The sequence below is a fragment of the Pocillopora damicornis genome, chromosome 2 (assembly GCF_964200805.1).
Source record: "Pocillopora damicornis chromosome 2, jaPocDami1.2, whole genome shotgun sequence".
NCBI lineage: Eukaryota > Metazoa > Cnidaria > Anthozoa > Scleractinia > Pocilloporidae > Pocillopora > Pocillopora damicornis.
The window spans coordinates 14,929,277-14,954,251 of NC_142671.1; the positions used below are offsets into that span (position 1 = coordinate 14,929,277).

Sequence of the window (24,975 nt, forward strand, 5' to 3'; positions counted from 1 at the left end):
AAACAGAGCTCAAACAATCCGACAGAGGTGGATGCTTTGTTTGGAACATAATTCTTAAACGTAAGGCTATACAGGCCCCATACAAGCCAGCGCAAGGAATTTTAGGAGAGATAACATGAGGCTGATTATATGCAATTAGTATATGAATTCCGATTTCATGATGATGGCATACTATTAATATCAACCGTCCAGGTATGGTTTGCAGCAAATCATGGGATAAGAAGCCTCCTCGACACATCAGGCATTGCTTACCTACATCAAACTTGCTTACCATGATGAATCAAGATTCAGCTAGAATGCAATTCATGGCTGATCATTGAATTCACGGTTCTGTCTCATTCAAATTTGTGTCCCGTTTATTCAATTCAAGCTGGCAGTTTCATGACAAATGATAATCCTTCAGATCTAATGTGTGTAACGATGATCCATTAATTATATGTTTAATCAATTGGTTACCTTATCTGAACATGTTAAACGGTTCTTGACATACCTACATAGGTTCCCATGTGAGGTTTTGAGGTTGCAATGATTGTCTAAAAGTTCATGGGAGGGTAGTTTGACTCGGCGGTCAATCTGAGTATGTTGTTTAGTCAGACGGGACTTCTTAGGTTTGCTAAGTTTTTTCACTCGCTGTTATGCATTGGTGCATTACACAACAAACACATGATTTCTAGGCTTTTGCTTGAGATTGGGCTTCACTTGCGTTTGACCTTGCCTCGCCTCTTAAAACGTAGGAAGCTTAACGTCAAGGCTGATACTCGAACACAGCCCGGGAACTGAATTGGTAACAAGGGTGGGGAAGAAAGGTTTTTGACACCTTAGTCACTTAGAATTCGTTGTCCAGGGGGAGAGGTTTCTGCGAAAGGAGAAGATTTTTCTCTACCGAGTTAATTCCCCCCCGTTTTGTACGTTCCCGCGAAAGGTCCAGTTAGAGTGCGCGAAACTCTATCGTCACAGTCTCCACCACTTGGCTTGCGAGAACGGAAACTCGTCACGATTTCCTGGCACGCGGAGATCTACTTCGAGCGAGCTTGTACGGACGTCAAGGAGGAGACAGCGTTTTGGTTCCACAGTAGAGTTTTATTCTAAGTTAGGTCAACAAGCGACATGACCTCTAGCATACTCAAGTTTGTAGTCATCAAAGCTGTACAAGGTACTTGCTTCAGAATTAACTGGTGTGAGGTACTATTGTTACAAAAATTGCAATATTTGAATAAGGACACAAAGGAGCAGAAAAAGTCTCTTTGAAGTTACACAAAAACTACTTAGATATTCCATCTGTTTCTACGACGGAAAGAATTTCAAAATTAAAAAGACGGATGCAATAAACTCAAGGCCATTAAAGTAGGAAACTTAGGTGCGAATTCACAGCTCTGGTATAGAAAATACCTATCTTAATTACAGCAGAGCAGCTTAGGAAATAAAAACGGAAAAGCAATTAAAAGTTTCTACTTATCTATCCAAGGTTGGTGTGGAAACCATCGTATGAAAAGAAATTAAAGTTACGAGTATAAACTCAGCTGCTATAAAACTACCACGACAACCAATGTTTCCAGGTAGACCATTCACACTTATATTTACCTAAAAAAAACCAGGTAATAAATAACAAAAGTGCCGACAAGCAGGTGCATATGATGAAAGCGAGTAGCAACAAAAATCTATTCCAAAAGCTACTGTGGTTTTTATATATTTTTTGATTTACTACAATGAAAGGACTGGAAATGGTTAAATGTGAAAGTTTACGAATAAATATGTTCCAAACAAACACACGGAAAAATCAGTAAATTTTTCTGTAACAATTTTTCATTTGAGCTGCATTCTTTTGAATGAGTGCACAAGTTTTCACAGCCTGGTAAAACATCGCTTAAAGTGGTTTTAAGCACAAGCACCTGTTGTTCTCGTGCTGGTTTTGGGCGGAAACACAAGCCCATTGTTTTACTTCTATTTACAGTTGGAATGTAGGCTTCCATTAAGGAGTTGTAGAAACTTAAATAAGGGTTAAGAGGGTACTTCAGTGATTCACGAATACCGTGAACTGAACACTCCTATTTTATTCAAGAAGCTGTAATATTCCAAAGAAAAACACACAGGTTGCATTAAATTTCAAACCATATTTTGCATAAACGACTGAATATATGTTAATCGTTTGATCACATATGGACTGGAGTATGTTCACAGCCCATCTCTATTATTATTCTGTCAAGCATTTTGAAGAAAAAAATGAAAAAATTCAGAAAAAAAAAACTTCGTTCCAAAGTGCTTGTTTGTAATTGGTCTTGTCATAGAGAGCTAAATAGCTAAACGTTCCACAATAACAATACACAGTGGTCCACAATCACGTGTCATAATGCTGGCTTATTTTCGAGCTGAACTGAACCGAACCGAACTTAAACAGAACTGAATGAAAGCAAATTAAATGGTTTGCAAAATAATGCTCATCCACTAAAAGGTAACTATATAATTTTTAAAAGAAAAAAAGATGAAGGAGTGGTAGACACAAACAAAGAACGTTAAAGTTTTATGTGATTGGCTACCATACTTATTAGGCATCATGGGCTATTCTCAAGGAGGAAACGCTTCTGTGAAACAAAGTCAAAAATACTATGAGAGCCAAAAACAGCCAATAATACCGGAAATCTTAAAAGAGGACATAGCTAAGGATAACAGCCGTTACCCTTAGCTTACACCACTATTTACACTATTGAAATTAGAGATCCTATTGTGCCTTATGGAGTTGTGTTTCATTACCTTTCTCTACCCCTGGCACTGATGTTTTAGATACCATACGACTAAGAGGGAGATCACGCTTTTTTCTATAAGCGAAGTTAAGCGAAAATTTTGCAGACGGTAAACGTCAAAAGGTAAGAATTTTTCTCTCCCTCCGTCTGCTTTCAGCCGTTCACATATCAGAGTTAAAATATTTTCAAAAAGAGGTTTTTTTCTTTGTTATTTAAGGAGTAAAAGGAAAGTGAATTCAATCAGATGTGGTCCATTTTATGCATTGTTGCTGTTTGTAAATTTCGTAACGAAAACTTTTACATAATTACACGCGCCCATTTGTCACGATATGCACTCGCGTACGTGCGATTTGCTATACTTATACCAAAATCGTAAAGTAATTGATTTAGATGTCCGTAAGGTTAGGCATGAGGTTTAAGGTCGAGGCAAACGCCACAAATGCAAACTACTATCTGTCGACCAAGGTTACCTTCGTATTAATAACAACCAAGCTACAACCTCTTTTCCACAGAAAAGATAAAATTATCCCTCATCACCCTCCTGGTTCACAATTACGGCTTACAGAGTGGGCTCTTTCTACACTTTGAACCAGCATCGAAGTCATCGAATCCTCACCACTTAAATCAGTAAACACCTTAACAGTCTTCTCGTTTTGCTCTGCTCGTGACCCCAACGGAACGGACTGATGACTAATTTAACCTTTGTGGGTATTGCAGTAAACAACCTATCAATTTGATCGTCAAAAACTGAATTCAATCGGTCGTGAAAGAGAAGGGCCAATCGCAGTTGAAAAAATACAGCAAAATCTTAAAGTTCTTTGATAATAAATTTTACTAACAAACAATGCAAAGTATAAGCCTCCTCGTCAGTTAAAAGTTAGTACTAACTAAATCAACACAATGATAAACATAGTTGTAGTATCCCGAGATGATCTACGTTAATTGGAATTAGCTCTCGGTATTTACCACAGCTGCCTGCTCGACAAAATGACGTCATAATTAGAGACGATCGAACTAAAAATCCGATCAAACTAGAACGAAGCCGCTTTTAATCTGAGTTTGGGTTACTTGGGTCTAAGACGACCGTCTATTTCCTGTATAAAAAAGTCCAATTAGGAAGCATGAGATATGGGACGATCATCAGGATTCCTTAATTTCTCTATTTCCTGAGGACGAAGAGCGAGTTGCAACGATCTTCCGACTTTTGGTTTTTTTTCTTTAAGCAAATCAATCAGGCCATGTAACCGCAAAGCTTTAAAGACTACTAAGAATAGCTCAAGAGAAGTGTTCGGAAACGTTTTGAAAATTTCAATGAATCCACTGGAAATACCTATTCCAAATGACTGACATATTTGTTTCCAAGCAGTTCGATCTTTTTTCAGTGCGGAATCCAGTTTTTCAACCACTTCCTGGCGAAGATCTTTCAAGCAAAGATTGTGGTCGCCGCCTGACAAAAGATAAACAATATCAACATACAAAGAATTCAAAACAAAAGGGGGGAGACTCTCATCATTATCATTAACGTTAACATTATCATTTTTTCTATTTTTTTTTTATCAAGGATAGCACTGTTGAGTCCTACACGAAATCGAACACGGCAAAGAGTAACTAAGTGAAAGCTCAACACAAACTAATTAATGTAATTCTCCTCCACTTTTGTTTGTTGTTAAAATAGAGGTGTTGGTACTCGACTGATATCAGCTTTTTACTTTAAAATCATCAAGCAAGATCTCGATGGGTGTTACTAAATTGTAGATCAGCAGACCGTGGAGCCTCCGGAACCCGCAAAACCAGCGGAACCAGCTGAACCATTAAAAGCTAAAAATACCTTAACACTGTTCAAAATCTCGTTTTCAGGCATAAAGAAGATAACGTTAAAAGAGAAATGTGTTTTTTTGTTAACTACCTTGACGTCCAACCACAGGAAACCCAAGCTCACACAGTGAGCCTCTGTGAACAATAAGTTCACGTTGCACAATGGATGAAATATAAGGATTTGCATGGAAATGAACATTCGCGTTCTCATCTGGACTAGTTTTGAATAAGGATAAATTTATCCCACTCAAGTGGTGGTTCTTTTATATAGCGTGAATTTTTCTTGGGCTGATTTGGGGAAATTTAGCACGGTTCTAGTTCATCTGATTAGTACTCTACATAATCCTCTTCAAGATACTGTGATTATCGCCACAGTTAAAGTTGGACGTCAAGGACATTTAAAACATTTTTTTCTAGTAAATCAATCTTCTTTATAACCGAAAGCGAACTTTCAAATAGTGTTAAGGTCTTATAGTTTTATATTTTATTTCATTTTATAATAAAGTTCGGATATAACGCGTGCTGTAGCCTGCAGTGCAGGCGTCTTGTTATTGCGAGCTAACGCTAAAAGCTCGCGATCGTTTGTTCGACCGGCCATTTTTTGATTTGCTGTTAAAGTGGACGGTGGGGGTAGGGGGTGGGGGAGGGGAGAAAAGACGCCTACCCGAAGAGGCTGTTAAAATGCCCTACGCCCCCTGATTAGTTTCTGGCGGAGTGTTTTTTGATCCTACTGAAATGTCACTCTGCTATCTACCAAACACTTTGAAGACTGACATGCTGTGACTAAAATGAAATAATTACCAAATATATCTTGCATTTCTATCTCAGATGTTGCACCATGTGTTCTTATTCCGCTGTCACTTGTCTCTGTCGTCATGCTGTGTGTTTCATGGATATTCTGTAAATAATTCTCTACTAACATACGCTTCTCGAAATCCAATTGTGCTCCACCCTCTGAAGCTCGCTCTAGTTGGTTTTCAGTTTGTTCAGCCTCCACTTTCCTTGCTTTGTAAAACGGATTGGAATCAGAGTTTCTTCGATGTCTTTTTCTTGAACGTTTGGGAGTCTCATATTCTAAAACAGAAAAAAAAACAATGAAGTGAAATAGCTTAGAACTGAGGGGTACGATTGGTAATGATTACACTTTCAAAAAGACCTTTTTAGGAAAGGATCTTAGGAGTTTATCAAAATAAGTACTTGACCTACTTTTTATCCATAATTTTCCTGATTTCCAACGACAATTTTTTGGTGACTTGCTTATGGCAAGTGGTTGTGTAGGGAGAGGGTTTCTCTTTGGTTTAACGAGGCTTTTCATATCGATAGATGTATTTATCATAATTGCTATCGTTCGGTTCATATGGAGAATATGTGACTTTTCATTTCAATTTGACAACGAACCATAACAAAGATACTTGTGTGCTAAGTTATGTTGAATGGATTTTATAATAATAACATCTCTCACTTAATTGGAATAACAACAGATTAACTGTTCAAAATAAGAGGCGTTCAAAAATTCTCACGTTGTTCCTCCTTTGGCTAAAAACGAAGAAACTGGGGATTTTCAATGCTGTTGTTCTTGTTGCCCGGATGAATTATCATAGAGTGTTTCGCAAAACAAGCAGTGTAAGTAAGCTGCCTAAGGTAAGACAGGTATAAAACATAATTTTAAATGGTTCAAGTTACAGAATCTATTCCTATTACGCATGACCTTCGACGTTTTTTCTTCGTAATTATTTTTAAAAAAACGTTTAAACGAAAGTTGAATGATGCATTATGACATCCACATTTTCTATGATAAACTGAACACCACGACAACAGGCTAAAATCACTTGCTAGTCATGGACCTAAGAAAGAGCGACAGCACTTACATGTTAACCACAAGCAAACAATGTTTCAGTTTCCTTAAGGTTGGTTCTTCACCTCGCTTGCTTGCGGTAAATACGATATCACTCACCTATGGCCGCGATTAAGTTAACTTTTACTTGAATTTGGTTAAAATAGATGCTACCGCTATGTTTCACCCCGTTTTCCGTCCCACGAAGAATCAATTGAACCAATTCGTGGGAAGGACATGAAGGTATTTTCTAAAGCAGTACAACAGTTGTATGTTTGCAAAAAATATTGCCAGCGATCCCAAACATTTTGTAAAAATAAACTTAGTGTAACTGGGTACTTTAATGCTTACGATCCATATCTCTCGTCCTTTCCGCCTTCAGAGTTTCCTCAAGCTCTACGATCCTTAATTCAAGCTTTTTTTTCTCTTCCCTCCATTTTTCTTCTGTTTCTTCCATTAGCTTCATCAAGCCTATCTCATTCTCGTTGGGTTTGACGCAAAGAAAAGAGTCCGAATTCCTTCGAGTTCCTCGTCCAGGCCGTCTCTCCGGTTCAACATTTGGCGCTAAAGGAAGAATTAACCAACAAGAACAATTAGAATGTACTTTGATTTGAGGTTAATTGATCCATTAAAAGAAAGATTCGATGATGGTTAAGTTATCTAAACTTTAAAACATGTAAAAACTTACGATTAATGTTCTTAAGCAACCCAGCCATGAGCCCTCAATGCAGGCTTCTGTAAGCTCTGGCTAGTGTGTAAAGAAAATAGAGGGAGGGAAGGGATAGAGGAACACTTGAAAAAAACCGCTACAAAAAAAATATGAGGGAAAGACGCCACCAGACTGCTCGAGAACTCAGAGGCGACAACTGTAACGTAATTGCGACATTTTAAATGAGCCTTCAATAATTTGGCGATGACCGATCACACAGGTCATTTAAAAAAAGAAACATGTTCCGTTCCAAGGGAGGGGCAAGTCTATGAATATTGATGGCTGGCGGCCACGTTTTCTTGTGCTCCGTTTTCTTCCCTCTTTTTGGGTTTTATGTCGTGTCTTGAAACGTCAAAAGTCATCTATTCTTAAGTTCCCACGGTCCTTTCATCTCGGGACATGAGGTTACGTACGTTACAGAATTTTCGACAACTTTTCTCCTTCCCTTGTCGTCGTTGGAAGGTTTACGGCGCCATCTTGTTGTCAACACGCCTCGCAAGCACAAGTTCCTTTCCTTCAGTGTTAGTTATTATCCTAACTCAGTTAGCTGTTTCCACCAACTACGGCTAGTTCTACGTGGAGATGTTCAGTTAAATCCTGGCCCCGTTTCTTCAGACTCAAGTTGCATCATATCTAATTCAAAGTTGAATTGTACTCTGTTAAACAGCCGTTCTCTTTGCAGCAAATTAGTGGAATTCCAGGGGCTAGTTTATGGCAATAACTTGGATGTCGTCGCTGTTACTGAGACGTGGCTCCATGAGGGCTATTTTTATGGTGAAATATATTCTTCTTCCCTGTATACAATATTCCGAAAGAATAGAGGTGGCAATATAAGAGGTGGTGGCGTTCTACTTGCTGTGAAAACCGACCGTTGTGAGGGAATCTACTAGAATTTCACACTCCAGCAAGTCTATTCTGGATCTGATTTTTTATAATAATCCCGAAGAAATATTTGATGTTAGCGCCGTTGAGGATCTCAGCTCTGATCATCTCGCAGTCAGTTTCTCGCTGTTAACAAAACTCAAGCGTTTGAAGAAATCGGGTCGGACAGTTTATAATCTCAAGAAGGCTGATTTATCTGGCTTGAAGTCCGCTCTGAGAAATGTCTCTTGGGACACTGTTTGTGAACAATGACATTGACGCTTGTACTGCCTGCTGGTATGACATGTTTTTATCATGTGCTGATGAATTTGTTCCAAAAGTGGTAATTAAGGATACCAATAGACCGCCATTGATTGATAAAGAGGTTTTATCGTTGATTAGAAAGAAGAGCAGGAATCGAAATAAAGCTAAGTAAAAAATCTTCTGTCATTCTATGGGAAAGATATCGAGAGCTTAGACGACTGGTTAAGAAAATGGTTAAATTTAAAAAGCGTAGTTACCTCTCTAAGCTTGGTTGTTCCCTAAGGGACAATCCCCGTAAAATTTTGGTCATATTACAAAGCGATTACCAAAACCACTAAAATTCCCGGGGTAATGAAACATGAATACGTAAGCTTCCAGACCTACTGATCAAGCTAATTTATTCAAGGTGTTTTTTCACTCAGTTTTTGCCCCACCTGACTCTAGAAGCACTGCTACCTGTCTACCCAGACATGTCCACAAGGCTTCTATTGGTCTTCCCCCTCAGTTATTGCAAGCATGTGTTAACGAAATTTCACCTTCGTTATGTAGATTATTCAATTTGTCCTTAGAGCTTGGGGCCTTTGCTGAGAAATGAAAAGACGCAAATCTTGTCCCTATTCATAAATGTGAGTCTAAGACGATGGTTTCAAACTACCGTGGCATTTCGCTTCTTGATGTTCTGTCTAAAATTTTGGAAAGACAAGTTTATAATGAGATCTTTAGTATTTTTTGCCCCCATCTTACCCACTGGCAGCATGGTTATTTGCCAGGTAAATCCACTGTCTCTCAACTATCGCAAGTTGTTCATCAATTCGCTAATGCTCTTGAAAGGAGACAACAAGTTGATGTTCTTCATTTAAACTTTTCTAAGGCTTTCGATAGAGTATCTCATGAAAAACTCCTATTTAAACTAGAATGTCTTGGTATTGGTGGATCTTTGTTAGCCTGGTTTAGATCATATTTATCTGGTAGAAGACACAGAGTTGTGTTAGATAACGAGTCGTCTGATTTCCTCCCTGTAACATCTGGAGTCCGGCAAGGGTCAATTTTGGGGCCTTTACTGTTCTAGATTTTTGTCAATGATATGCCCAATGTAATTTCTAAGGAAACATCGTTACCCCTCTTTGCCAATGACTCTAAGTGTCTTCGCTTAATTCTTGGGCGGGATGACGGTGACAAATTGCAGGATGACTTGAATCAAATATTTCAGGGGTCTCGTATCTGGGGAATGGAGTTTAATGCCAAGAAGTGTAAGGTTTTAAGGGTGGCTCGTATAAGATCAATCACTGATAAAGACTATTACCTTGATGGAACTAAGTTAGACCGTACTGATGTTGAGGAAGACCTGGGGGTTTTGGTTAGCCACGATTTGAGCTGGAATAATCACGTTGATCTCATCTCTTCGAAAGCTCACAGAATGCTTAATCTCCTTTGCCGTACGTGCAGGGACATAACTTATATTAGTAGAAAGAAATTGCTTTATATTGCTTGGGTTCGGTCGCGACTTGAATATGCTAGCGTGGTATGGTCACCTCATATCAAACGAAACACCAACAATTTGGAACAGGTCTAACGCAGGGCTACGAGATTCATTCTTGGTAGGAATTATTCGGAGCACGAGCGCCTTAGTAAATTAAATTTATTACCTTTGCAGTATCGTAGAGAAATTAATGATTTAGTTTACCTTTTTAAGTGTTTTAAGAATATATATAAGTTAAATATCTTCGATTATGTATCGTGTCGCTCTTGTATCAAACCGTTGAGAAACGTTGATCATTTAACGCTTGATGTCCCTTTCAGCAGGACTGACGTCTTTAAGAATTCTTTTTTTGTTCGAATCTGTCGCCTGTGGAATAAACTACCTCTTAGTATAAGAGAGTCAAATACCTTGTCGATCTTTCGTAAGAATTTGATGGCCTTTTATCATGATGATTTTAAAGAAGATTTTTTTTAATTTTACACTGTACTTTACTAAATCATTAGTCTATTTATAATAATTTTATTGATAAGCGTTCATGTCGCATGTCTTTTATAACTGGTATGTTACACTAACGACTTTTTAGATAATTTTATTACTTAATTAATTCTGTAGATGTAATAATAGGTGGATTATTTTTAAGGAGTCTTATATTCTGTTTTCAGCCTACCTCAGATTTGTCACTCTACTTGTAAATCTGAAACTTGATTTAAAAAAAAAGCTCCGAAATTTCAACAACTAATTAAGAAATATGATTAAGGATATAACTGTTTCAATGAGAACCAATGTATCCGGATTGGTCCCTACGTATTTACTCAGTTTGCCTGATGTAGCTCCAAAACTTTCCGAATTAACCTGGTCAATTGGAAATTGACACTTGTAAATTACATTTACATTTTTACTTGTCCTCTATTTACTCGGCATATGACTACCTTTTATCATTACAAGCATACCTTGATGAAGTAAAGACAAATTGAAATAGGCTTCGTTATACTCGTGTTCATCAATGAACACTGTCACTTCAATTTCTTCTCCATTCGCAAGCTTCTTAATTTCATCAATGACTAGGAATTCTTGAAGACGAGTCTGCAATGTTCCATCTTTGTAGATCTCCCATAACTCCTTCAAAGCAATCAAATTCTCAGATTCCACCGTAAAGCGTACAGAACCTTCACTGATCTTATTCACACTGTTGAATGCAGGTAATACAACCTTTGTCAAGGTCTCCAGGTATTCCGGGTGACTAGAGCAGTTATTCAGAATTATGCCACTGGCAGCCAGTAGAAAACCACCACTAACGGTACGAAAATCACACACCATAGTAAGAACTGTTGAAACAAAGCACAACAATGGGTTAATAGTTCAGAGGATGGTTAATAGAAAGAAACATAATTTATTTCACGCGTAACACGACTGACCTCCGGATAGCTTCTCTCCGATAAAGGATACGCACCTAACACACGATGCTGAAAACAAAAATGTGGACAAATGAATAGAGGAATCTATAATCAATTCAACTTTCCAAAACTGACTTACCTTGAAATTTAAAGATAAGCAGAAAGGGCCAAAATGCAACAGCTTCTGACAGAACCTTTGATATTTTTTCCGTTAAGCATTTTTTGGAAGCTAGTCATGAGTTGGGGAGAGTAGGTTTGATTGTACAAGGTTTGTTTCAGTTTGCATGTTTTAAGTCTACCTTCCTCGAGGAATAAGGAAAAAAATTCCTGTAAAAATACCTGTTTGCCACCCCCCCCTCTCTCTCTCTCCCAAGAAAAAATTAATGTATTAATCATACATCAATTAATAAGAGCATTATATTTTGAAGACGAAAAGAGACTGATCAGATCGAAATCCTATGAGGGGTAAAGGAAAAAGGGATGAGAAGAGGACAGCAATCCTTGAAGAGGGCCTGGAAATGAGAATTTTATTTCCCCACTCCTTTCACTAGTTAAAACTTTCAAAGCAACCAGCTCTGTAGACTAATTGTTCAAGAAACAGTAAGATGCAAGAGTCAGTCATCAGGTTTTAGATGTCACACTTGAAGCAGCACAAGTAATATTTCAGTCTTCGATTAACTTCAGAAATTAGCTCGGATAAAAAATGCCTACTTAGGTAACATATGCTAGCTAACCGTATGACTAAGCAAGTAATGCATTTCAAGTTAATTATTAATAATTAATTTAAGTATTGTTGACAAAGTGTGGAATGTAGGGAACTAATTAAACTGTTATATAAAGACGAAAGCCTAATTTTTAATAAATACCTTTAATCAAGCCTGCAGTAGATGTTACATAAGCAACTGCTTGTCCTGTAATAATAAGTCAAAATTTGAATATAACATTTGCCCAAAAAACCTGTACACATTCATTGATGTTACATTCTATCTGATCAAAGGTCAGTTACCTTAACAATTCTTTTAATTTTTCAGTTTATATGCTGATCTGCGCAGAGGGGGCTTGTAGACTATCCTGTGAACACCATCTGTATGCCTAGAGATTTTTCTGGAAGTTTGATGTTATGTGTAGGTGGCACAACTACCGGTACCTACTTTTTGCCTTAATTTTTTCTATATATTTAATGTTCTGTGCATCTTTCTTGAGAAGAAACCAGAACAGTAGATTGACATAGAGCAGTGTTCTTGGCCAATGGAAATTCTCTACTAGTTGGTAGAGGTCTATTTCCACCTCCCCCCCCCCCCCTTCCACCAACCTCTGCAGGGGATTTCTCCAATTATTTTCCTTCCAAAGCCACTTATGGTTTCACCACTTGTTTCCTATCTTTCAACCACTTTCAACCATCCAAAGCAAGCACAAAACTGTCAGCAACACTGAGCCTACCCCAATGAAAAACATAAACTTGTGCTTCCACTCTAATTTCAAGAATTTCTTCCAGTGCTCCCACAAAACCACATGTAAATTCAGTTTAGCACTCTCTTACTCGTTAAATACGTACATTTTGATAATTTTTCACTGACTTCATAGTTTTAATCAGCCACATCATGTTAATTCTGGTCAGCTGATTTGATTGTTTGATGAGCTTCAAAATTATAATGAATAAACACATTGAATTTTGTTATTGACTACAGTCAGACCGTTGCCCAGCCATCCATAATGGTGCCAAAATTTCTTAAGCTTGGAGACTGTCAAGTTTATGTGCAACAGAGTCCTAGAAACTTAAAAACCAAATTTTAGTTTTTCTACAACTCTTGATGGCACCCTAAGTCTTTCTATACTGGTATTTAATAGACTACAGTGCTTAAGATGTTCCAAACAATAAATCAGTTCTATTGATAACTTGTCAGAGTTGTCTACTTTGAAGAATATTTTATCTTACAATAAAGTTTGGACAAAAAATGTGCTGTCATTTTTTGAAACAGCCTGCTCTATCAGAGTATAGAACCTAAAGCAAGAGAGCTAAGGCTGTCACGCCATCTGCCAAATTGTAGTATGTCTGACCATTTCCTGGACTTCTCCCTAGCTTATTTTTGTTAATTGAAATTGACATTTCGGAACAAGCGAGTTGGTGAATAGGCACAAAGGAACCAAAAAAGGTTTGTAAACATGTCAAGCACCATATTTGATGTAATCAGAACATGATCAGAGAGGAAAATCCTCCAAGAGAAAATGAAATGGACACTCTTGAGTTTGAAGGTTTTCACCCTCTGAGTTAGATTGCAAGCTTACCTATGGCAGTAAAAACCAAACACTGCTAACACTTGTGTTCCATGTTCAAAAAAAAAACAGGAATGATGAAAAGTACAGCCAAACTGGCATGACTGTTAAAATTCATACTAATCATGAGCCACTGTGATCATGCAGAGAATAAGATTTACAACCTCTTCCACAGTCAGGGATACCCCAGAGGTCAGAGTATAGTGAGCTCTGGGGACGAGACAGGAATGCCAATGTAGACTCCACTACAGTCCTTGTCATGTAACTGACAGGAACCAGACTTTGGTGGCCCAATAAGAGATTATATTATGGTGATCTTGACTATTTGACCAAGTATTCCAGGAGGACATTTAGATCCCAAAACTAACCTCCTTCATAATATTTCTTCAAAGTTTAAAGTTGTGGTTAGCGATACATTATAAAATACAAAACATACCACATTAAATTCAATTTAGTATCAGGATGAGGAGCTGACTTGAATATTTTTGATAAATTTTGTCTACTTGCAATTCAAGTTGTGGTCTACCCTGTGTCAACTTAGACCTTTTCAGGCTGTGTGATATCATGATGCACAATAACTCAACATTATGAGTGCTAAATATTGTTTATGACCACCATTTCATGAAGGTGTAACAAATTTCTCAGTGGAATCTTTTTAGTGGCCATACTCTTAATGAACATAGTCTGGGTCACTCACATGACATTTGGTAAATATTGTTGGTGAAAAACTTCCCCAAATTTAATTATTTTTATCCCTGGAAAAAAATCAAAACCTCAACTGAGCATTGAGATGTCCGTTCTTAATTTCTGTAAAATGCACAAACTCACAGAAATACAATAACAATGACACCAAAGAGCTTCACTGAATTGCACTCTTTTTTTGGTCTCCCCATGCAGCCAAGAGAAAGCAAATGGTGAACATAACCTAACACAAAAGAATATACTCCAAGAGACTCTCTGACCTGGCCATTGTAAGTCCTTAAACAAAAACAAAAAGAATGATTGTCTAATATTTCCCAGGTATGTCGGGGTGATTTCAAAAGTTTCATGACTTAATAGAGATAGAAACAGAGACTATTCTCCAAGGCCAGGAAATATTTCATTTCATTGATTTACTGTATGCTTTTTTGATGGAGCACTTTCCATTTTTGAGCTGGGTCCAAGTCAGGCTTAAAGTCAATTAGAAGAAGGGCTTGAAACAAAAATCTGGATTTTTGATTTCTCAAAGATTTTTAGAGCCAAACCGAATTTTTAGAACATTTAAGGATTTTTAGATGATGATGTTTAGATGTTAGCAAGATATTATCCTGCATAGTTAGATGAAAAGGAGTCACTGCCTCAGTTGAGCAGTCAGAGTTTCTCTGTTCAGTGCAAATACAGACTTATTTCAGACTATAACTAAAAGTATGAAGGTATACTTTTCATCTGAAAGCAATTATTTGTAGGCAGTGTAACAGGTTACGTGACGTTTGTCCTAGCCCGATGCGTTGCATGACACCTGACTTTTTCGCCGGTATACTCACAAGCAGAATATGCAATGAATTGAAATCTAATTTCTACAGGACCAAAGAGGTTTGACGGACGTACAAAACAAAATTATGGAGGAAGTTTCCGAGGGTCTTGGACAACTGAAATTTTAAATTACGGAAACAGCTTAAAATTCGTTCGAGTTACACATATTCATAACGGTGTAGCCGGTCAAAGTTTCCAATACACAAATTTACCGGCAGTACGACACATTTGATAAATTTGAAGAATCGAAGGAACCCAGCTAATCCGAACCACCATATAGTTGTCGATTAAGAAGTGACACACGATCCAGAACATCTTTACAGATCATCGATCTAACGCTTAGTTTATCCTGGGCTCAGAGTACGGAACTAAAGTTTGGGAAACTTGATGTGTTTGGGGGAAACTGCCGGTCGAGGCTTTCAAAGCACTAAATCGTCTGAATGAAAAGCCATACAGTTTTCGCACCAAAAACGTGATTTAAACTGGAAGCCATGACTTCGAGACAGCAGAACAATTTAATAGCCTGGCATTCTGATATATGGGCGCCGAGTTTGATTTTAAAATGTGTTCTTGACGTATCCGTTATAGGCCACGTCCACCATATTACTTAATAAAGTGCCGAGACGCGACAAAACTGCTGTACAGTAAAAATGATAAAACAAATACCTTTCTTCCTCTCAAACTCATCTTCGTTATTACTTCGCTCCTCTAACTTTTCCACTTCCTTGAGTAGATCATTTTTCTCCGTTTTGGTGAGGATCTCCTTTAAGATATCAAGACGATCAAGATCTAGAATATTCTGGTTTTTTAGTTCCTTAAATAACGAGCGAACATCCTCAATAAGGCCTTCACTTTCTTCAGATAACTTTTCTCTGCAAATTGAGACGAGCCGTTCCAGATCATTGAGTTCGTCGAGCACACGAATTATCTTCTCGAGCAAGGCGTTGTATTCATTCCGTTTGTTCTCGAATCTTTTCACTTTTCCAAAAAGGGGCCATTCTCTGAAACCTTTTAAAAGCCCTCTGATAACCACCAGATTATCAATATCGAGTTTTTCCTGATCTTCCAATTCCTTAAATAACGATCGCGTATCCCGAATGTTGCCTTCGCTTCCAGATGACAGACGCTTTCGACACGCGAACAGAAGAGGACTGATTGGGTAAAGTTTGTCGAGTTTTTCACTTATTTCAAACAGTAAAAAATTATATTCTATGTCAGACATGTCTTGTGTGGACCCCTCCTTACTTAGAGCGGGCTCCGCTATTTTATACTTCAAGACCCGTTCGCACGCTCCATTCCATCAATCATGCACATCGAAATTTCCTAGAAAACAGCATTTGCGCAACGCATAAATCCAATTCGGTCCCAGCCTCTCATGAGCAAATTCATTGAGGAACAACATGATCTCGAGACCGAAATTACGATTATCGTTATTTCTAAATTGGCACCAAATTTATGGATATAGTAGCAGAGGGGCATTTTGTTGCGCATGCGCTGAGAAAATTTGTTCGGCGCGTTCGGCGCCATTTTGATATTTTCAGCGCGCTTTTGCGGGTTTTCAACTGAGCGATCGACACCTCTCTGTGATATTTTTTGGAGAGGGATGGAAGAGTATGACAAGTTTACTACCATTTCTAACTCTGTGGATACTTGTGGAGTTTGCTGGCTCTTCGGATGAGGATATTTTAATGATCAAAGTGCGAACAAAACGCGAAAAAAAGTCGAAAACTTGAAGTTTGAGATTTGATTTGCTGACGATCAAGATGTGCACATGAGACTACAAACCTTGAAGGTTAGTCTTAAGATGTTGATGTCTTACTTCTATAAATCACGAAGTGATGAGTGGAGGCGATCGTGAGATATTCGTTACGATAATAGAAGGTAGTTTACAATTTGATCTTATTTTACTTCAACTTTGAAATAAAATTACGTTAAGTTCGAGGTGGCCCCCAAGCTTCAAATCACTTCAAATAACATCTTATCTTCTTTCTCTTTGTTGTCCCATTGGACACAAGGCTTAAAAAAATGTTCCAGCTTCAGGATTGAGTTGCTCTTTCTATAACCTTCGGCGAATTCGTTTTTGGGAGGTTGAGGTGGATTTTCAAAGTCATGGCTCACAACTGTCTTTGGCCATTTTGCTCTCCAAGTCTGTTGTACTTGGTACGTAGGCATGCGTCTTAACAACGTTTATAGTCTTGCCTCGATCATCTGCGGTTTTATCTAATTTTTTTGCTGTGTTTTGGTGAGAATTTTTCTGATTGCCCTTTTGGGCTTGAAGGGCTTACTAGAGGATAAACTTCGGTAGAACTTGTTTTATCACATGGCCCCCAAATCTCTCACCACTGTCAGTTCATTGTTTATTTATTTAGCCTTCGGTCTAACCAGTTCATTTACCTCAAAAAAATCCGTGGGCTTTGTCTCATGAGTTTAAACTGGTGCCGTTTTCTTCATGTTCATGTGTTATTCGAAACGGATGGCGTCAGCTTCATTCTGTCTTGTTTATTTCAGTAGAATACTTCTGCCATACGAAATGAATTTTGAGTCGAAGTGTACTATAAAACTCGCAGATTAAAATTATCTAACTTTCTCTGGTTCTTAAAACATGAGGTGAGCGATACAATAAATGAATAATTACTCAAGGGGCTGGAACTCTCTTTCTTTAGAATGTGAACTACAGTATTTGTCATATTTGAAAACGAATTTCGGGTTAAAATATCTTCAAACCAGTTTGACTTGTATTTCTCTTTGCCAGATAAGTCTTGATCCTTCAATTTTTATTTCTTAATTGAGACTGATGATTGGAATTAACTATTGTGTTCTCTGCTGTTTAGGGAGATGTGAAGTGACATGTGAAGTGACCCCACTACATATGGTCAGTACTATTGACAGAAAGGATAGGTGTGACATTTGCTGTGGCAAGCTGGCATTCAAGAGAATGTCATTAGTACCAGAAGCTTACTACTGGTATAAATTATCAATCTTTTGTTCTCTCCACACAACTTGCCTCAACTAGCTTATGCTATATGCAACTTGTGTCTATACCTTTTTTTACAACTATAAAATTACCTATAGCGACGCTTGATCGCCGCTAGCTGGACCGTACGAATCTCACTGATCGACACAACAAATATCGCCCCAATTTCTTTCATGGAACGCCTCCTTTATTAAATGTCGTATTTGACCGTGAAGCTAAAAATAATTGATTCACAAAATTAGGGACAAGAAATTAGCTATAGAAACACTCGAGGTAAATTAAACTTACATTGTTGCCGGATCTGGCGAGAGTTGACACAAAAGGACCTTTCCTTCCTTCGATAAAAACGACAGACAATTTCTTTCTATTAAACCACGAGTGCTTGCGAAATCGATCGAATTATTGAATTACACAATAGATCCGTTCTGTTTGGAAATGCGATACCACTTACGGAACGCGTGACGAGGCACCTAGTGTGACTTTTACAGATTATTAATTAAACGACTACTAAATCAAAACAAGGGATAAACCCGTGCCTTAGGGGCACTTACATGGCTCCCCTTGAAATCACCGTATTTCAAACAAAACGAAACATAATTAAAGTAACAAGTTCAGAGTTCACTGACATGTCCGTGTCTAGTCCTCCTTTTGAATGTGTTCGTTGAATGGCTCCCCATGCGGGAATCCCAGTCTTTCCTCTCTTGGCAGCAGCAGGACAAGCTTTTGAATGGGTCTTTCCAAAACTGATGGGGGGTGCACTCTCTTTCCAGTGCTGGAGATATCAGGGTCTCCAATCGCTACCTTGACACTACGCACCAGTCCATCGGCCTTGTTGGGGTACGTTTCTATCACACGAGCAAGGCTCCACCGATTCCTCGCCTTGTTGTCGTCTTTAACGATAACTACGTCGCCAACTTGCATGTTACGGCGTGGTCTCGTCCACTTGGACCTCTCTTGTAAGCTATGAAGAAATTCCTTCCTCCAACGGTCCCAGAATTCGCATGATAAATGCTGGACTCGTCGCCAACGTTTCCTTGAGTACAGGTCTTCTCTTTGAAACACGCCAGGCGGAGGTAGAACTGGCTTTGCTTTCATTGTGAGGATATGATTTGGCGTCAGTGGAGATAGTGACCCTGGATCGCTTAGATTATCCACTGTCAGGGGACGGCTGTTCACGATCGCTTCGGTTTCACAAATCAGCGTGTGAAAGGACTCTCCGTCCAGGCAACTTGCACTCTTCTCCAGGAGGGCTGATAGTACACTGCGAATGGTCCTGATTTGGCGCTCCCATACTCCTCCTGCATGGCTGGCTGATGGGAAATTCATCTTAAAGGTTATCCAATCACAATTCTCTTTCAACATCTCAGTGCTGATCTTGCCTTGATCCATAGACTGCAACGCTTCGCGGAGCATCTCGCTGACCCTCACTGACACCACAACTGCTGTGAGTTCCAGACGTGGTATGGTGACCATCTTTAAAGGAGCTACTCTTGCTTTGCCCATAATCAGGGAACAGTGGATCTGGCCTTTGTCGTCTACCAAACGAACGTATGAACACTGGCCATACCCAGTCGTGCTTGCGTCTGAGAAGTGATGAAGCTGTGTTGATATCACCGTTCCGAAACCTTCTGGTTTAAAGCATCTTCGAACGGAGAGATCTTCTAAGTGGTGTAACTCATCCCTCCATTTCAGCCAACGTGATCTTATGTTCTCGGGGATAGGGTCGTCCCATTCCACTTTACCTCTGCAAAGATCTTGCAGAAGGCCTTTTCCTGTCAAGATTAGAGGTGCCAGAAACCCCAACGGATCGTACACACTGCTAACAGTGGACAGAATTCCTCTTCGCGTTAAAGGGCGATCTTGCATCACGATCCGGAACTTGAAAGCGTCTGACTCAATACACCAACTCACACCAAGCGCTCTTTCCATAGGCAGTTCATCCTTCTCGAGATTCAGCTCCTTTATGCCTTTCGCACGATCTTCCACAGGTATGGACTCGATAACTTCTCTTTTGTTGCTTGTAAATTTATGCAGGTTAAATCCTCCGCACCGACACATCTCTTTAGTCTTGCGTATGAGCTCCTTTGCTTGACTTGTAGAAGGTACAGATTTCAGACCGTCGTCAACGTAGAAATCTTTCCTCAGGAACTCGGCTGGTTCGAGGCCAAACTCTTGCTCATGGTCATCAGCGGTCTTCTTTAGCGCAAAGTTACAACAGCCAGGAGACGAACTAGCTCCAAAGAGATGAACGGTCATCCGGTATATCGTGGGCTCCTTGTTTACATCGCCATCCTCCCACCACAAGAAGCGTAACAGATCTCTACAATGTTCAGTGACGTGGACCTGCAGAAACATTGCTTCTATATCTGCCATGAAGGCAACTGGCTCCCTTCTGAACCTCGATAGCACTCCAACAAGCTTGTTGGTAAGATCTGGGCCTTGGAGAAGATGCTTGTTAAGAGCCTCCCCTTTGTACTCCGCGGAGCAATCGAAGACTACGCGGATCTTGTCCGGCTTCTGAGGGTGGAAGACACCATGGTGAGGAAGGTACCATGTCTTTCCATCTTTCCTAACTTCGTCCTTTGGTATCTTCTCAGCATATCCCTTCTTAATCATGTCATTCATAAATGTCGTGTAGTCTTCTTTGTATTTCTCGTCTCTTCGAAATCTCAGTTTCAACTGCTGGAGGCGATGGACTGCAAGCTTCTCGTTATTCGGCAGGGCTAACGATTCATTTCGTAGTGGCAATGGCAGTTCATAGTGTCCATCTGAACGATGGGTAATTCCTTCTTTAACCTTTGCCATGAATCTTCGATCATCCATGGAAAGGGTTTGTTGAGCCGCGTGCTTCCCTTCATTGAAATCTCGCTCGAACATTCTCTTAACTGCTTCCGGAGAGATGATCTCTTTTACGTGTGTCTCAACAACAAAACTATGGGAAGGTAATTCTTCGCTACCGATCTCCTTCACTGCAACTCTGTGACATAAGACATCCGAATCTTCTGTGGTTGTACTTCCTGTCACTGGACCAATGATGCCCCAACCAAGGAGGGTACGGATGGCATAAGGATCGCTGCTTCTACCAGGAATGACCTGCTTCGGCTTTATGGCGTTTGGACAGTTTGAGCCGATCAAAAGTCCCACTTGCAGATCGTTTTGGTACGGGTAAATCTTGTTGGCTAAATGACTTAGGTGTGGCCATTTTGCTGCCGACTCTGGCCTTGGGATCTCGTTTCTTCTCGATGGTATTTCGTTCCTTGAGTACGTCTTGGGAAGCTTGATGTAGACCGCTCTATCCATTCTTTCCACGATAAGACCGCTCACTCTACGAGTAGGAACTACTTCTGAACCATGCATTGTGTTTAGCTTCAATTGAGTCTCGACTCCATTAACTTGCAGTTCTTCGAGTATGCTTTCCTTAACGAAAGTTCCGTTACTAGCTGGGTCGAGCAGCGCATAAATTACAACTTGTCTTTCGAGGTTGTCTTGGTGGTACATTCGAACCGGAACAATCATAGAGTTTGTGATGGCATCGGTGACTCCAGTAGCATTACAGGTACTTGTACAGCTGCTAGTTGCTTCAGCTGCCTGAACTACTCTTGCTTGGTCTTCACTACCTTGCTTGGGAGAAATTTTGCTTTCATCATGAAGGATGGTCGGGTGGGGCATACTACATGTCTTACACACCTTCCGGTTTCGACATCTTCTTGACATGTGGCCGTAGCAGAGACAACCGAAACATATTCTAGCTTCTTGGATAAATGTTCTTCTTTCTTTAACAGTCTTCTTCTTGAAACTTGAGCACTTCTCCAGATCGTGATGCTGACTGTTGCAGAATGGACATGAAGAACCTGGTGGCGGTTGATCATCGTGAGGTGTGGCACTTGTCAAGAAGCTACTTGTACTCTTGCCTTTTCTTCCATTGTTTCGCCAGGTTGTGTTCCTGTTGGTGTTGTTGTCACTGCTGCTACTGCTAGCGAACTCATCTTTCCTTGCTTCCTTGAGGGCTTCAGGTGAGAATACTGGGTCGGCTGCCAAGGCTGCTTCTTGTGTTACAAATTTGACAACGTCATGAAACGTAGAAAGTCTTTCTTCTGATTTTAACATCTTATTGGCAAAACGGCACCATTTCACTCCCATGTTACCTGGCAGCTTTGCAGTTATCCTTCTAAGAGTGTCCTCGGAGTTAAGGCCTTCCATGTACTTTAACGTATTCATGGCTTGTTCGCAAAGCACCAGGAAATCAGCAAACTGTTGCAAACGCGCGCCGTCCCCTTCTTTCATAGGAGGCCAAGCATTCAGCTTATCCTTGTAGGCCTGTGCAACGCGATAAGGATGGCCGAATCTTTCCTTTAATACCTTTCTAGCCTTATCATAGGAATCTGGAGAGTCGAGGTTAATGAAGCCTTGAATTGATTCCTTAGCGTCCCCAGATGTGAACTGGTTTAAATAATAGAGCCTCTGCTTTGGATCGCTCACTCGGCACTCTATTAAACTTTCGAAGGCACTGATGAATGCTGCGTAATCGAAGTGGTTTCCAGAGAAAACCGGGGGCTGCTGTGCTGGGAGCAGACTCATTCTTTGTTGTTCGGCGACAAGCTTCACCACCGAGGTTAACTCGTCCGTTCTGTCGGAAATCTCCGGCTTTGATTCACGTGATGGTGATTCACCAGCTTGCGTGCCTTGGCCTACAACTGGGCCATTTGGGGGTTCAAAGGGCGGAGCCTTTGGGTTTAAGATCCCGTTATCTTGCAAAGGTTTCGTTTCACTAGGTTCCTCTTTGGGCGATAGCTTGGGTTTGACGTCTAGAATTGGTGTTTCATGCTTCGGGATCTGGGGGAAATCCTCCTGCCTTTCTTCTTCTTCGATTTTGCGCATGGTTTCTTCCTCAGCCTTTGCCTTAGCTAACTCCTTTTGCATTACTAGCTTCTTATACTCTGCTTCCCTTTCTAGAAAGTCCATTTCTACTTGAAGACACGCTGCCTTGGCCGCCGCCTTTGCTCTTCTAGATCTTACTGAAGAGGAGGAAGAACGCTTGGATAATTTTGACGAAACCAGAGACATTTTATCGCTTGTTTGTCTTTCCACACTAAGCAAGGCTTCGTTAATTCTAATGCGACATTGGAAATGTTCGCGATCCCGAATATCAAACCACTCGTACGCTTCATCTGCTTCCTTAGTGTCAAGCAATTCCTTGTAATAATTGTGATGAGCGTCATTCATCCTATCCCTACACAAGTCTAGACTGTCACGCTCTTGCTCTAGGACTCTTGCGTCTAATTCTTTTATCGATTCGAGTAAAGAGTTTACCTTCGTTATCTGCCTCCTCAGAGCGACTCCTGCGGCCTTTCGCTCCTCAACAAGCCTTTCCAGGCGAAGTGACTCGCCCTTTTCGGTAGGGATTCTTTCTCTTCTGTCCCTTTCAGTCGTTTCAACGCCGACTTGATGGTCTTCGTTCTGTTCGCTCGTGACTTCTTCCATCGTAGGATTTGCCTGCGCCATGGCTATTGTATTCAGTCGACAAACTCCCGCTAATATCTTGAATTCCTCCAATCTTCACTATAGCGACGCTTGATCGCCGCTAGCTGGACCGTACGAATCTCACTGATCGACACAACAAATATCGCCCCAATTTCTTTCATGGAACGCCTCCTTTATTAAATGTCGTATTTGACCGTGAAGCTAAAAATAATTGATTCACAAAATTAGGGACAAGAAATTAGCTATAGAAACACTCGAGGTAAATTAAACTTACATTGTTGCCGGATCTGGCGAGAGTTGACACAAAAGGACCTTTCCTTCCTTCGATAAAAACGACAGACAATTTCTTTCTATTAAACCACGAGTGCTTGCGAAATCGATCGAATTATTGAATTACACAATAGATCCGTTCTGTTTGGAAATGCGATACCACTTACGGAACGCGTGACGAGGCACCTAGTGTGACTTTTACAGATTATTAATTAAACGACTACTAAATCAAAACAAGGGATAAACCCGTGCCTTAGGGGCACTTACATTACCAATAAAGTTTTTTGAAAGTTTTGTCCAAATTTCATGGGAAAACAATATGAGGAGTGATCAGGTGAAATATTGTCCTGTTCCATAACAGTGTTTGAGCTTCCAGGCAGAGCTAAAAATTTCTTTATTAAGCGACTGATTTATGATTTTCTGCCTTAAAATTAGCACAGCCAAACCCCTGGCTTGAAAACTATTAATTTCTGCAAATAGGCATCCAAGCTGATGCCCATTACTGCAGAATATGCAATATCAAAGTCCCCTTTTGACTTAGGTCTCATTTCTCTAAAATCTGATAGATGTAAAGCATCAATTTTCATAAAGAGATCAACAAACCTCTTCACATTAGTTTAATCTGACCTCACTAAGTCTTATTCCTGAAAAGAAAAGGCTTTTTTTTTTTTTACCCTCACTGTTAAATATCAGCCTTACTGGTTCTTTGTTGTTTAGCATGTGTAAGAGTCTTTTCAGACCATCAAATTGTCACACAACTCTTGTAATTTAATAGGTTGGAGAATAAGGTTGCAAAGAGTGTATATGATTTTTTTGTGCAGTTGAAATGATAAATGATAGTGATTTTCACTGGGTAATAATTGATTTAACTATTCGTCTTTCAACTGGAAGCCCAAAGTAGTACTTGTTTTCTTTCACAATTTCCCCACATCATCGATCATATCTGATGATATTTCCGAGACTAACGATTGAAAAGACTTTATCTTACTCTGATAAAATCCATAATTATTCCTCCATTTCTAACCAGATGGAGCTACCATATCTCTAGCATTAGCATTGTCTTACTTTTCTTTCCTCGACATTGACCTTTTTTATTTTGGTAATCGGCCCTGCCGGTTGTGATTCATGTCAAAAAAAACTTTTGAAACAAAACATAAACCTCTGTAAACTTTACATTTTTGCCAAAATTGGAGGTACACTGCACTAGCAGTACAGTTGAAGCTCTAAAAAAACGCTTACAGAAAGGCGAGTACTTCAAATGATCACCGATCACTTGAGATAGCAATGACACGATAAAAGTATACTATCCGATTCTTTTGTACTCTTCGACAGGCCACTTGCATCCTTCAAAAATAACATCATCTTCATC

The 24,975-nt window shown here is 39.6% G+C and overlaps 2 protein-coding genes and 1 long non-coding RNA gene across 6 annotated transcripts; 1 reads left to right on the forward strand and 2 right to left on the reverse strand.

The window, feature by feature from the left end:
* Positions 1–3,554: 3,554 nt before the first annotated feature.
* On the reverse strand, positions 3,555–16,211 carry LOC149050017 (uncharacterized). Its single transcript, XM_089196535.1, has 7 exons — positions 15,548–16,211; positions 11,962–12,006; positions 11,117–11,164; positions 10,652–11,026; positions 6,739–6,951; positions 5,355–5,627; positions 3,555–4,185 (listed from the first exon to the last, which is right to left on the reverse strand). Exons 1-7 carry the CDS (start codon positions 16,101–16,103, stop codon positions 3,851–3,853), a joined length of 1,845 nt encoding a protein of 614 aa, XP_089052661.1. The 5' UTR covers positions 16,104–16,211; the 3' UTR covers positions 3,555–3,850.
* Positions 16,212–16,299: 88 nt separating this feature from the next.
* Positions 16,300–17,946, forward strand: LOC149050018 (uncharacterized). 4 transcript variants are annotated; one of them, XR_016183681.1, is made up of 3 exons: positions 16,369–16,673; positions 16,969–17,041; positions 17,713–17,946. It is a non-coding gene; the product is annotated as an uncharacterized LOC149050018 (long non-coding RNA). The 4 variants fall into 4 exon arrangements; XR_016183684.1 differs by having other exon boundaries at positions 16,897–17,041; positions 17,713–17,774; XR_016183682.1 differs by lacking the exon at positions 16,969–17,041 and having other exon boundaries at positions 16,300–16,673.
* A 74-nt stretch (positions 17,947–18,020) lies between these two features.
* LOC149050019 (uncharacterized) lies at positions 18,021–23,863 on the reverse strand. The gene is made up of 2 exons (XM_089196517.1): positions 23,611–23,863; positions 18,021–23,537 (listed from the first exon to the last, which is right to left on the reverse strand). The coding sequence occupies exon 2, from the start codon at positions 23,355–23,357 to the stop codon at positions 18,492–18,494; it is 4,866 nt and encodes a 1,621-aa protein (XP_089052643.1). The 5' UTR covers positions 23,358–23,537; positions 23,611–23,863; the 3' UTR covers positions 18,021–18,491.
* Between the last annotated feature and the right edge of the window lie 1,112 nt (positions 23,864–24,975).

Excerpts from the sequence above, each read along its gene's own strand:
- LOC149050017 (XM_089196535.1), bottom strand. The coding sequence starts at position 16,103 with ATGTCTGACATAGAATATAATTTTTTACTGTTTGAAATAAGTGAAAAA. Across the intron at positions 12,007-15,547 it reads TGAGTTTGAGAGGAAGAAAG|GACAAGCAGTTGCTTATGTA; the intron begins GTATTTGTTTTA and ends TTATTATTACAG. Across the intron at positions 5,628-6,738 it reads AAGGACGAGAGATATGGATC|AATATGAGACTCCCAAACGT; the intron begins GTAAGCATTAAA and ends TTTCTGTTTTAG.
- LOC149050019 (XM_089196517.1), bottom strand. The coding sequence starts at position 23,357 with ATGGCGCAGGCAAATCCTACGATGGAAGAAGTCACGAGCGAACAGAAC.